The 14,451-nt window shown below is 35.3% G+C and overlaps 1 protein-coding gene across 1 annotated transcript in view; it reads right to left on the bottom strand.

Annotated features, from left to right (window-relative positions):
* The window catches only part of LOC131928166 (uncharacterized), a 66,913-nt gene that overhangs the window by 31,620 nt on the left and 20,842 nt on the right, over positions 1–14,451 (bottom strand). Inside the window, exons 9-12 of the mRNA XM_059284109.1 lie at positions 13,366–13,516; positions 2,137–2,326; positions 1,412–1,463; positions 878–936 (exon numbers count right to left, since the gene is read on the bottom strand). Coding sequence (XP_059140092.1) covers positions 878–936; positions 1,412–1,463; positions 2,137–2,326; positions 13,366–13,516 — 452 coding nt within the window. The remainder of the gene's footprint in view (positions 1–877; positions 937–1,411; positions 1,464–2,136; positions 2,327–13,365; positions 13,517–14,451) is intronic.

Raw genomic sequence — 14,451 nt, 5'->3', positions numbered from 1 at the left:
AATCATTATTTTTTACAAAACAAGTATAAAACTTGGTTCAGATATCTAGCAGTGTGTGCTGTATATAAAAAAAAATGTTACAGTTAAGTAAAATGAATAAAAGGTATTTCAGCTTCAATTTAAAAACTTTGACCTCATTTTTCTCAAAACTCTCAAAATACACTTAAGTACTTTTTCCACTGAGCCCTTCATATATAACCATATATGTTGCCGTCGTTGTGTATAGCATCACGTACTATGTGATGTAACCGTTCACCAGAGTTTGTAATAAATGATTTTAAACAATTAATTTAAAATTTATTTATTTTTGAATTTTAATGTAGTAAATTTTTCGCAATAATTGACAAATAGTTTTCTTGAAGTTTTTTTTTTAAAGCAAAACACGTTCTAATAAAAATCTTAGCAGTCGGTTGCTAAGAATTAAACCTCATGATACTCTCTATATATAATTCTCTTCAGGGAGACGTTAGAAAACAAGCTGTAAGCGCGCCGAACAGTCCCCTCTTTTCCTCTCTAGGCATATCGCAACCACCCCCACACCCACATGGTCTGGTGAGCTGTAGTTCACGCTAAATGTTTACATCGTAGAGCCGGGTTTAGTGACGGCTATTAGGGGCAGATAATTAATTAATATTTTATACTTAGGGGAAGTAACTAAGTTGAGGCTGCTTTCACGTGGGTGGAGGGGGGGGGGTAGGGGGAAAGGAGGGTTTTTAGTGTTTTAAAGCAAATATTTTCAGTGGCAGCATTGGTACTGTCGAATCCACAAATTATGAATTACTGAAAAGTAGAAAATGACACAACTAAATAGCGGCGTATGATACGCCGCGGGTCGGCTCGTAGATTATAATAAATGAAAAAAATAACAAATACAAACTTTGTTTACAGGTACAGGTTCTGCTTCACCATCAGCACAACTTGGTGTGGTGCTGCTAACTGATAAAAAATTAAAATAAAAAATTGTTAAAATTTCCGACTAAACTATTGAAGTCGCCACATTAGTATTAGCTTTTAAGTCAATATAATTGTAGATAACAACTGAGCATAATCAAAACGAGAAACCTGACTGGGTATGGGCATGACTTAAGAATAAACAGCCTACTACTATCCTAAACAATATTGTAAGGCGCTGTACTAGGAGAGAGAAGAAGGGGAAGACAAAGACGTCACTGGATGGATGACCAGAGTTTCTTCCAGGCATCTCTTCGGTAGGTCTCCGCCCACCCCCGAACAATATCTTCCGCCTCCCCCCCCCCCCCCTCCCTCCGAACGAAATGAAATTTATAAAGAAAACATACTTTTACCAGTGTCCGCACCCCCCGTCATGGTCAGGTTTTGAACTCTAATAGTTTACATCAAGCGTACAAGATAATGTCAACTAAAAGATGGGTCCAATATAACAACCACCTACCTGGCAATACGATCTCATGTTTTGACAGGGCTTGTGTTAGATCTTTATCACGCTAGAAGTGAGACATTTTAAACGTCAAAGTCAATTCAGTTTATGTATTAAATCTTTATCACGCTAAAAGGGAGACATTTTAAACGTCTAAGTCAATTCAGTTTATGTATTAAATCTTTATCACGCTAAAAGGGAGAGATTTAAAAAGTCAAATTCACATCACTTAATGTATTACATCTTTAAAGTGAGACATTTTCAAAATAAACTACTTTATCTGATCTGTCTTATGAGCAGTCTGGTTTAAAACTGATCTTACACTCTACTACTTGCAATAATTTTTACCTGAGTCTATTCCTCATTAAAGTCAAACCAGTTCACCAATACAGATAGTATCTTCTTCCTCTTCTTCATTCTTAATTTTAGTGTTAGAAGGGATCCCCCTCCAACACAATTAAGGATACGTGTCAACTAGTTATACGCCATTGAGGCCAATTACTCCGATTTCAGCCTGCTTTTCTTTTTGGATTTGCTTCCATAGCCTTTGTCCAACCAAGAACAAACTACAAGGCAGCAGTTGTTTGATTTTGGAGTTGTCTCTCCTAGAAGAGTGGCTGTCCCAGCTAACGAGCCTCATCTCGTATATTGGCGTATATGGTATATTATCATTCGATATAGATAATAGATCCTCAGATAGGAAAAAAAACAATACTTTAACAATTCTATTTATTGCTTACCAGTATAGCGTCGCGACAAGCTTTAACTATGGCAAGCTCCACAACGATATTCTTGGCTAAAACGATTTCCTTTGGCGTCCCTCTACTGAACACGTCTTTCATCAGAGTCAAAATCTGCAGCCTCACCAGCTGACTTTGGTAATCTGCCGTCTTCGATAGTTTGTGCAGTCCGTTTAACAAATCTGACACACTTGTAAACAAACACAACAGTTGGGAATTAAATCAGTAGTTAATTATTAGTCATGTTGAGATGTGGGTCATGATGTTGGTCATGATGTTGGGCATGATGTTGGGCATGATGTGGATCATGATGTGTGATGATGTGGGTCATGATGTGTGTCATGATGTGGGTCATGATGTGGGTCATGATGTGGGTCATGTTGCGGGTCATGATGTGGGTCATGATGTAGGTCATGATGTGGGTCATGTTGCGGGTCATGATGTGGGTCATGATGTGGGTCATGATATGGGTCATGATGTGGGTCATGTTGCGGGTCATGATGTGGGTCATGATGTGGGTCATGATGTGGGTCATGATGTGGGTCATGATGTGGGTCATGTTGCGGGTCATGATGTGGGTCATGATGTAGGTCATGATGTGGGTCATGTTGCGGGTCATGATGTGGGTCATGATGTGGGTCATGATATGGGTCATGATGTGGGTCATGTTGCGGGTCATGATGTTGGTCATGATGTGGGTCATGATGTGGGTCATGATGTGGGTCATTATGTAGGTCATGATGTGGGTCATGATGTGGGTCATGATATGGGTCATGATGTGGGTCATGTTGTGTGTCGTGATGAGGATCATGATGTGGGTCATGATGTGGGTCACGATGTGGGTCATGATGTGGGTCATGATGTGGGTCATGATGTGGGTCATGATGTGGGTCATGATGTGGGTCATGATGTGGGTCATGATTTGGGTCATGATGTGTGATGATGTGGGTCATGATGTGGGTCATGATGTGGGACATGATGTGTGTCATGATGTGGGTCATGATGTGTGTCATGATGTGGGTCATGATGTGGGTCATGATGTGTGATGATGTGGGTCATGTTGTGGGTCATGATGTGGGTCATGATGTGTGATGATGTGGGTCATGATGTGGGTCATGATGTGGGTCATGATGTGGGTCATGATGTGTGATGATGTGGGTCATGATGTGGGTCGTGATGTGGGTCATGATGTGTGATGATGTGGGTCATGATGTGGGTCATGATGTGGGTCATGATGTGGGTCATGTTGTGGGTCATGATGTGGGTCATGATGTGGGTCATGATGTGGGTCATGATGTGGGTCATGATGTGTGATGATGTGGCTCATGATGTGGGTCATGATATGGGTCATGATGTGGGTCATGATATGGGTCATGATGTGGGTCATGATGTGGGTCATGATGTGGGTCATGATGTGGGTCATGATGTGGGTCATGATGTGGGTCATGATGTGGGTCATGATGTGGGTCATGATGTGGGTCATGATGTGGGTCATAATGTGGGACATGATGTGGGTCATAATGTGGGTCATGCTAGCTGCATTATTAAATAAGAGATTTAAAAAAACACAGTAATTATTAATGGCGTAGGAAGAGTGTGATAGCGAGGGTTATAATATCACTACCGACTGAGTTTTATGACTACCTCCCCCATCAAGGGTTATAATACCTCCCTCACCGATGGTTATAATTCCTCCTTACCGAGTTTTATCATACCTTCCCCATCGAGGGTTATAATACCTATCCCCAGTGGCGTAGCGAGGTCGGGTGTCACCCGGTGCGGCACTTAACGGTGTCCCCCGCCCCCCAGAGGCGTAGCGGCCCTTACTACAAATTTTTTATTTGCACCCCACCCCACCCCTCGAACTTTCGATTTGCACCCCCCCCCTCAAGTTTTTCTATATATATTTTACTATTTTTTGCCTTGGTGTCACCCCCTTAAATGGTGTCACCCGGTGCGATCCGCACCCCCACCCCCCTCGCTACGCCTCTGCCTATCCCCTTGGGGTTTTAATACACCCACTCACCACCCCACTCAGGGATCTTTAAAATTAGCATTGACTTTCATTGGGTTACATCTATTGACGACGAAGTATCGTGTCGCTTTATGTTCACAATTAAAATATTTTGAATGTCAAAAACATCAATATAATGTTCTTAGTATATGTATATATGTATATATGTATATATATATATATATATATATATATATATATATATATATATATATATATATATAAATATATATATATATATATAAGTAGTATATTAGGTCACTTTTGGGTCGTATTTGGGTGGCGCAAAGGTTATATAGTAAAATACTCGGGTCGGGAGGTACAATGACATATAACAAAATACTCCCTAGGGTGGCGCAAAGACATATAGTAAAATACTCCATGACCTAGTTACGTAATTTTAATGGGTTTTTAATTAGGTTTAATGAGTTTTTAAAAGTTTAATTAATTTTTTGACCTAGTTACGTAATTTTAATGTGTTTTTATTACGTAATTGTTTAATTTGTTTGTGTTTTGTTTGTTTATTTTTAATAACTTTAATTAATTTGATTTTTATTTATTTTGTTTTGTATTTGATTTTAATTTTTTTTTAATTATTTTTATTTTGTTTTTTAAATTTTAATTAATTTTAGTTTGATTTAATTGATTTGATTTTAATTTTAAATTTAATTGATTTTAATTACTTTGTTTGTATTTTGTTTGTTTATTTTTAAGAGTTTTAATGAATTTTTAAATTTTTAATTAATTTTTATTATCGAGTTACGTAATTTAATTACGTAATTTAATTACTTTGATTGTATTTTAATTATTTTAATTTTGTTTGTTTACTTGTTGTTTAATTTAATTACTTTGTTTATATTGTGTAATTTTTATTAACGAGTTACGTAATTTGATTATTTGTTTACTTTTTAATTATTTTTATTTTGTTTATTTTTAATTTAATTTAATTTTATAATTAGTTAAATTATTATTAACTAGTTACGTAATTTGATTTTAATTACTTTTGTTTATTTATTTATTTGATATATTTCTTTTCTTTGATGTATGGTATTTAAAATAAAAGACACTGTTTATTTGATTGTATGTATGTTTAATAGTAAACGGATAGGGGTGTTGGTGGATGAGAGGGGGAGTAATGATGGGGTTTGAGGGTAGGGGTGCGTTAGCGTGTACTTTGTGAATAACATCCATTAACCAGACACGTAACACCTGTTACGTATCGACCGCCCGCGAAGTTTTCCGGGCTGCGTGTTTTTAATGGGAATGTATTGATCGCACCCAATGGGCCATCACAGCATGATGTCCCACCTAATTAAATTTTTGTTATGCTTCACCGAGTTTCCCCCACTCGGTTGACAGGTTATGGTAATTTACGACGTACATTAAGTGGCTTTCCGCGAAGTACGTAGGTCATTATGCAACAGCTGTGTAATATCGATCACATCCACTGACCATCACACCTAATTAAATTGGTCACACATCGTAAGTGTAGCGACATCGGTAACTATTCGCTTATAGCGAGGTCAGCGAAAACCGATCGATTTGTCAGCTCCGTGAAGCCCTTAGGTAACAGCTGGTGCTGTAATTAGTCACGGCTCTCGGCTTTTTTCATTAGATTACAGCTGTCCATGAACTATCGAGTTACGTAATTTGATTATTTGTTTACTTTTTAATTATTTTTATTTTGTTTATTTTTAATTTTATTTTATTTTTAATAAGTTTAATTAATTTGATTTTTATTTATTTTGTATCTAGTTACGTAATTTTAATTTTATTTTATAATTAGTTTGAATTTTTATTGACTAGTTATGTAATTTAATTACTTTGATTGTTTAATTAGTTTGTTTACTTGTTGTTTAATTTAATTACTTTGTTTATATTGTGTAATTTTTATTAACGAGTTACGTAATTTGATTATTTGTTTGAAATTCATTTTAATTAATTTGATTTTAATTACTTTGTTTAATTTATTTATTTGATATATTTCTTTTCTTTGTTGTTTAATTTGTTGGTTTGTTTATTTGGTTGTATGTATGTTTTAAATTCTCCCATACAACGACCGTGTACAAAAAACAGGTTAAATTCTCCACCACAACGAACGTTACAAACATAGAACATTCATTTAATCACATCTGTTACTTAGCGATCCGCGATCCTTTGTTTTTGACACGCGCTCCCCGGTTTTTAATGGGAATGTATTGATCGCACCCACGGGCCATCACATCTAATTAAATTTTGATAGGTCATGATGATTTATGTGGGTTCGCGAAGCGATCCCACCAGGGGGTATGGTAAACGTAATTTAATTACTTTGATCGCATTTTTATTTTGTTTAATTTGTTTGTTTACTTGTTGTTTAATTTAATTACTTTGTTTATATTGTGTAATTTTTATTAACGAGTTACGTAATTTGATTATTTGTTTACTTTTTAATTATTTTTTATTGAGTAGTTACGTAATTGGATTTTAATTTTTTGAATTTTTAAATTTTTAATTTTATTTTATAATTAGTTAAATTATTATTAACTAGTTACGTAATTTGATTTTAATTACTTTGTTTATTTGTTTATTTAATATATTTCTTTTCTTTGTTGTTTAATTTGTTGGTTTGTTTATTTGCTTGTATGTATGTTTTAAATAAAAGACTAACACTAGCGTGGACTTTGTATAGGGACCATTCAGCAACACAACGAACGGTTACCGAAAATAGAACATCCATTTAACCACACCTGTTACTTATCGATCCGACACCAAAGCTTTTCGTTTGACTGGGACCGTACACGTCCAGAGTTAATATTGGTCACACCCACTGGACCATCATCAACTTGATAGCCCGCCTAATTAAATTTTGACACCCGTCATTGATTAATGGGGTTCACTAAGTGTCTCTCCGCGAAGCACTTAGGTCATTATCCAACAGCTGTTGTGCGACAGCTGGTGGTGTAATTAGGTTGAGCAACCGGACATTACCTTGATGGTTTTCTAGTACGCGTATGCTACACGTATATACACACACACACACACACACACACACACTAAAATTAGAACAAAAGTCTTCTTATATTTTATTTGTTTATTAACGTTTTTCCAATTCATCAAAGGCTTTTAAAATTTCATCCTGTAAACTTAATAGGCGCTCAAAGCAGACGCGACTCATACTAACACCAGAATTTGTAGGAAAATTAAGATCGGTCCCATCTATAAGCTCTCTAAGATTTAAAGTGTTTTTGTTCATGAATTGACTGACAATCGCCAATTTAAATCCGGTGTGATTCATCGTTCGTATTTCCGTCACTTTATTGTTACCTCTGGCCACAAGTATCCAATCTTCATTAGACATCTTGAAATAAGCTTTTATAATTAGTTCCAATAATTTGAAGTGTTAAACGTAATATAATACGATCGTTAATATATTGACGATTCGCTGACGCCGAAAAGGGTTGTAATATAACTTTTAAATTTGCACCGCGCGTTTAATCGAAAGAGCTAAGTAGTTAACCGCAAAGCTACCGTTAAGTGTGGCGACAGATGTTACCAAGCGGGTGGTGGTGGTGGTGGTGGTGGTGGTGGTGGTAAATTCGCTTAAGATTATAAACTTCAAGTTTTAAAAAGCAACAACGTTATAGTACGTCGTGTCAAATGACACACAGTTTAAAATGTCTACATTTAAATTTCACCAAAATAAGGATGTATAAACTAAATATGATATGACGTTAGCATACATATCATTCAATCTAATCATTCTAAAGTACAAATCAATAATTTTTATTGATTAAGGGGCTGGGTGAGTTATTTTTATTCGGGTGCGCAGGGAAGGTTTGGAGTTGGTAGGGACAGATTTTATACACGAGTCGGTGACGTTTTCACCGAGCCAGGGTTCGAGGCTAGTCCATGTATGTTTTAGAATTGTTAGGGGTCCAGTCTATAGTAGGGTCGGTGGAGTTTTGTTAGCACTGAGGCAGCTTGGAACGTTGGTACATACATGTTTGGGAATTGTTGGTAGCCGAGTTCATACTAGTGTCGGTGAAGGTTGGTTTTGAACTCGGAACATGTATGTTTTAGAATTGTTGGTAGCCGAGTTCATACTAGTGTCGGTGAAGGTTGGGTTTTGAACTCGGACCATGCATGTTTAGGAGTTGGATGCGGTAGAGTTTACACTAGGGACGGATGTGTTTTGGTTACACCGAGGGTGGTTTCAAAGTTCGTACATGCAGCATTGGAATTGTTAGGGGCCGTGTTCATACCAGGGTCGGTGAAGTTTTCACCGAGAGTGCTTTCGAACTCAGAACATGTATGTTTTGGAAACGGTAGGTGTAGAGTCCATACTAGGGTCGGTGAAGTTTTCACCGAGGCAGGTTACAAAGTTGGGACATGTATGTTTAGGAATTGTTGGCAGTCGAGTTCATACTAGGGTCGGGGAGGTTTGTTAACACTGAGGCAGGTTACAAAGTTGGTATATGCATGTTTAGGAATTGTTGGTAGCCGAGTTCATACTAGTGTCGGTGAAGGTTGGTTTTGAACTCGGAACATGTATGTTTTGGAATCGGTAGGTGTAGAGTTCATACTAGAGTCGGTGAAGTTTTCACCGAGGCAGGTTACAAAGTTGGGACATGCATGTTTAGGAATTGTTGGCAGTCGAGTTCATACTAGGGTCGGGGGTAGGTGTAGAGTCCATACTAGGGTCGGTGAAGTTTTCAGGTTACAAAATTGGTACATGCATGTTTAGGAATTGTTGGTAGCCGAGTTCATACTAGGGTCGGGGGAGTTTCAGAGTTGGTACATGCATGTTTAGGAATGGACAGGGGCTGTGTTCATACTAGGGTCGGTGAAATTTTCACCGAGGGTGGTTTCAAAGTTACTACATGCATGTTTTGGAAGTGATAGGGGCCGAGTCTATACTACTGTGGGATGGTTTTATTTTCACCGAGGCAGATTTCAAACGTGGACCATCCCTGTTTCGGAGTTGGTCGGGGTAGAGTTTACACTAGAGTGGGACGGTCTTTGTTTTCAACAAAATTGGTACATGGATGTTTGGTACAGGACTGTTTTGGAAATGGTGAGGCAAAGTTAAACTAGGGTCAGGGGAGTTTTCAACGAGGCTGGTTTCGAAATTCGGCCATGGATGTTTTGGAGTTGGATGGGAACGTTGTCACTTGTAACATTAGTTGAATACAGATACAAGTTTGTCTGTTACTTTGTCTGTCCAAGGGAATAGTGTGGGTAGTGGTATGGTGTGTTTATCTATCGGTTGTTTAGGGATGGGGTGAGAGCGGCGGACAAAGTTGTCGATGTAGGTAGGGCGCCTATGGTATTCATTACGGAGTGGTGTCTACAAGTTACATATCTCAGTCTGTTGAAGTAGTGTCTAGGAGTTGTGATATTAGTTGAATAAATATTTGTCTGTAGGATTGTCCTACAGCCTTTGCCTCTTTAATGGAATAGAATGGGTAGTGGTACGGTCTGTGTATCTATTGGTTGGTATTGAGGTTAGGGATGAGAGAAGGGGAAAGGGGTTGCGGACAAATGGAAGGGGAAGGGCGAATAGTGATAAAAATAACTCACCCAGCCCCTTAATCAATAAAAATTATTGATTTGTACTTTAGAATGATTAGATTGAATGATATGTATGCTAACGTCATATCATATTTAGTTTATACATCCTTATTTTGGTGAAATTTAAATGTAGACATTTTAAACTGTGTGTCATTTGACACGACGTACTATAACGTTGTTGCTTTTTAAAACTTGAAGTTTATAATCTTAAGCAAATTTACCACCACCACCACCACCACCACCACCACCACCCGCTTGGTAACATCTGTCGCCACACTTAACGGTAGCTTTGCGGTTAACTACTTAGCTCTTTCGATTAAACGCGCGGTGCAAATTTAAAAGTTATATTACAACCCTTTTCGGCGTCAGCGAATCGTCAATATATTAACGATCGTATTATATTACGTTTAACACTTCAAATTATTGGAACTAATTATAAAAGATTATTTCAAGATGTCTAATGAAGATTGGATACTTGTGGCCAGAGGTAACAATAAAGTGACGGAAATACGAACGATGAATCACACCGGATTTAAATTGGCGATTGTCAGTCAATTCATGAACAAAAACACTTTAAATCTTAGAGAGCTTATAGATGGGACCGATCTTAATTTTCCTACAAATTCTGGTGTTAGTATGAGTCGCGTCTGCTTTGAGCGCCTATTAAGTTTACAGGATGAAATTTTAAAAGCCTTTGATGAATTGGAAAAACGTTAATAAACAAATAAAATATAAGAAGACTTTTGTTCTAATTTTAGTGTGTGTGTGTGTGTGTGTGTGTGTATATACGTGTAGCATACGCGTACTAGAAAACCATCAAGGTAATGTCCGGTTGCTCAACCTAATTACACCACCAGCTGTCGCACAACAGCTGTTGGATAATGACCTAAGTGCTTCGCGGAGAGACACTTAGTGAACCCCATTAATCAATGACGGGTGTCAAAATTTAATTAGGCGGGCTATCAAGTTGATGATGGTCCAGTGGGTGTGACCAATATTAACTCTGGACGTGTACGGTCCCAGTCAAACGAAAAGCTTTGGTGTCGGATCGATAAGTAACAGGTGTGGTTAAATGGATGTTCTATTTTCGGTAACCGTTCGTTGTGTTGCTGAATGGTCCCTATACAAAGTCCACGCTAGTGTTAGTCTTTTATTTAAAACATACATACAAGCAAATAAACAAACCAACAAATTAAACAACAAAGAAAAGAAATATATTAAATAAACAAATAAACAAAGTAATTAAAATCAAATTACGTAACTAGTTAATAATAATTTAACTAATTATAAAATAAAATTAAAAATTTAAAAATTCAAAAAATTAAAATCCAATTACGTAACTACTCAATAAAAAATAATTAAAAAGTAAACAAATAATCAAATTACGTAACTCGTTAATAAAAATTACACAATATAAACAAAGTAATTAAATTAAACAACAAGTAAACAAACAAATTAAACAAAATAAAAATGCGATCAAAGTAATTAAATTACGTTTACCATACCCCCTGGTGGGATCGCTTCGCGAACCCACATAAATCATCATGACCTATCAAAATTTAATTAGATGTGATGGCCCGTGGGTGCGATCAATACATTCCCATTAAAAACCGGGGAGCGCGTGTCAAAAACAAAGGATCGCGGATCGCTAAGTAACAGATGTGATTAAATGAATGTTCTATGTTTGTAACGTTCGTTGTGGTGGAGAATTTAACCTGTTTTTTGTACACGGTCGTTGTATGGGAGAATTTAAAACATACATACAACCAAATAAACAAACCAACAAATTAAACAACAAAGAAAAGAAATATATCAAATAAATAAATTAAACAAAGTAATTAAAATCAAATTAATTAAAATGAATTTCAAACAAATAATCAAATTACGTAACTCGTTAATAAAAATTACACAATATAAACAAAGTAATTAAATTAAACAACAAGTAAACAAACTAATTAAACAATCAAAGTAATTAAATTACATAACTAGTCAATAAAAATTCAAACTAATTATAAAATAAAATTAAAATTACGTAACTAGATACAAAATAAATAAAAATCAAATTAATTAAACTTATTAAAAATAAAATAAAATTAAAAATAAACAAAATAAAAATAATTAAAAAGTAAACAAATAATCAAATTACGTAACTCGATAGTTCATGGACAGCTGTAATCTAATGAAAAAAGCCGAGAGCCGTGACTAATTACAGCACCAGCTGTTACCTAAGGGCTTCACGGAGCTGACAAATCGATCGGTTTTCGCTGACCTCGCTATAAGCGAATAGTTACCGATGTCGCTACACTTACGATGTGTGACCAATTTAATTAGGTGTGATGGTCAGTGGATGTGATCGATATTACACAGCTGTTGCATAATGACCTACGTACTTCGCGGAAAGCCACTTAATGTACGTCGTAAATTACCATAACCTGTCAACCGAGTGGGGGAAACTCGGTGAAGCATAACAAAAATTTAATTAGGTGGGACATCATGCTGTGATGGCCCATTGGGTGCGATCAATACATTCCCATTAAAAACACGCAGCCCGGAAAACTTCGCGGGCGGTCGATACGTAACAGGTGTTACGTGTCTGGTTAATGGATGTTATTCACAAAGTACACGCTAACGCACCCCTACCCTCAAACCCCATCATTACTCCCCCTCTCATCCACCAACACCCCTATCCGTTTACTATTAAACATACATACAATCAAATAAACAGTGTCTTTTATTTTAAATACCATACATCAAAGAAAAGAAATATATCAAATAAATAAATAAACAAAAGTAATTAAAATCAAATTACGTAACTAGTTAATAATAATTTAACTAATTATAAAATTAAATTAAATTAAAAATAAACAAAATAAAAATAATTAAAAAGTAAACAAATAATCAAATTACGTAACTCGTTAATAAAAATTACACAATATAAACAAAGTAATTAAATTAAACAACAAGTAAACAAACAAAATTAAAATAATTAAAATACAATCAAAGTAATTAAATTACGTAATTAAATTACGTAACTCGATAATAAAAATTAATTAAAAATTTAAAAATTCATTAAAACTCTTAAAAATAAACAAACAAAATACAAACAAAGTAATTAAAATCAATTAAATTTAAAATTAAAATCAAATCAATTAAATCAAACTAAAATTAATTAAAATTTAAAAAACAAAATAAAAATAATTAAAAAAAAAATTAAAATCAAATACAAAACAAAATAAATAAAAATCAAATTAATTAAAGTTATTAAAAATAAACAAACAAAACACAAACAAATTAAACAATTACGTAATAAAAACACATTAAAATTACGTAACTAGGTCAAAAAATTAATTAAAATTTTAAAAACTCATTAAACCTAATTAAAAACCCATTAAAATTACGTAACTAGGTCATGGAGTATTTTACTATATGTCTTTGCGCCACCCTAGGGAGTATTTTGTTATATGTCATTGTACCTCCCGACCCGAGTATTTTACTATATAACCTTTGCGCCACCCAAATACGACCCAAAAGTGACCTAATATACTACTTATATATATATATATATATATATATATATATATATATATATATATATATATATATATATATATATATATATATATATATATATGTTTGTATGTATATCAAATAACATTTTCTACCTGAACTGGTCAAAACTGCGGTTTTCAGTCATCAAAGCACGGCTGGCGATCAAAAGAATTTTCCTCACTGTCTCGTCACAGCTGACCTGAAGCTTGACCTTCATGACGTCATGAATCAGCACCAGCGACAATAGAGCACACACCGGCAGCACTTGAAGCAGGAAGAAAATATTTTAGATGTTGCTAAGTAACTTTTTTTTGTGTTCATAGCGACATACAATAAAAACAAACTCCAGACTTTAATTAACAGATGCCTACGTGGCATATTGAAGATCAGGTGGCCTGAAAAAGTTACCAATGTGGAGGTAAATTGGACAAGTCATTGTCGGCCAAAAAATACAAAAGCTCCAATGGGGATGAACATAGACACACATTGCGTAAAGACACTAGCAATATCACTAGACAGGCACTCGATTTGAATCCCCGATGAAAGAGGAAAGTAGATGGGCCAAAACAAATTTGGAAAAGATCAGTTGTCAGAAAGCAGCCGGAGCTTAAAGGAATCGCCAAAAAATACAGCCGGAGCTTAAAGGAATCGCCAAAAAAACAACCGGAGTTTATAGGAACAAGTTCGCCTTGCATGTTCGCTTTAGTATTACAGTTTTCATCATCGTCTTGTGATGAATGATGCAGATTTACAATAGAAATACTTATTTCTTATTTGTAGCCTGCTTTCATTCATTTAAGATGGGTTACTTTTACATAGAACTAATACAAAACGTCTAATTACAGTTTTATTTTATTTTTAAAACAACCTGAAAATGCAAATGCGTAATTAAAATATTTGAGATCCACTATTTCAGCAAATTATTGTAGCATTGGGAGAGTGATGGTGATGATGATGTTTCACATTTTTAAAAAAACTGGAGTGATCTCCCCTAAACTTTCTCGAATATTCTTATATAACACTACGGGGGGTGGCACCTCGGGATATAGACATTGATTTTTAAATGTTGTCTATATTGAATTGATCTTTATTGATTGAGATTTTAAAAATTTAAAGCTAATCTTGTCATGTTGGTCAACCAGTATTTGTGGTAACAACAACAAAAAAGTATTTGTATTAACACCAACCTGAGGTTGTTT

This window comes from Physella acuta, unplaced genomic scaffold (assembly GCF_028476545.2).
Source record: "Physella acuta isolate Inbredline_101_S28 unplaced genomic scaffold, ASM2847654v3 ptg000090l, whole genome shotgun sequence".
Lineage (NCBI taxonomy): Eukaryota > Metazoa > Mollusca > Gastropoda > Physidae > Physella > Physella acuta.
The sequence above is the reverse complement of the archived record's forward strand: the minus strand, read 5'-3'. Positions and strand labels throughout refer to the sequence as shown.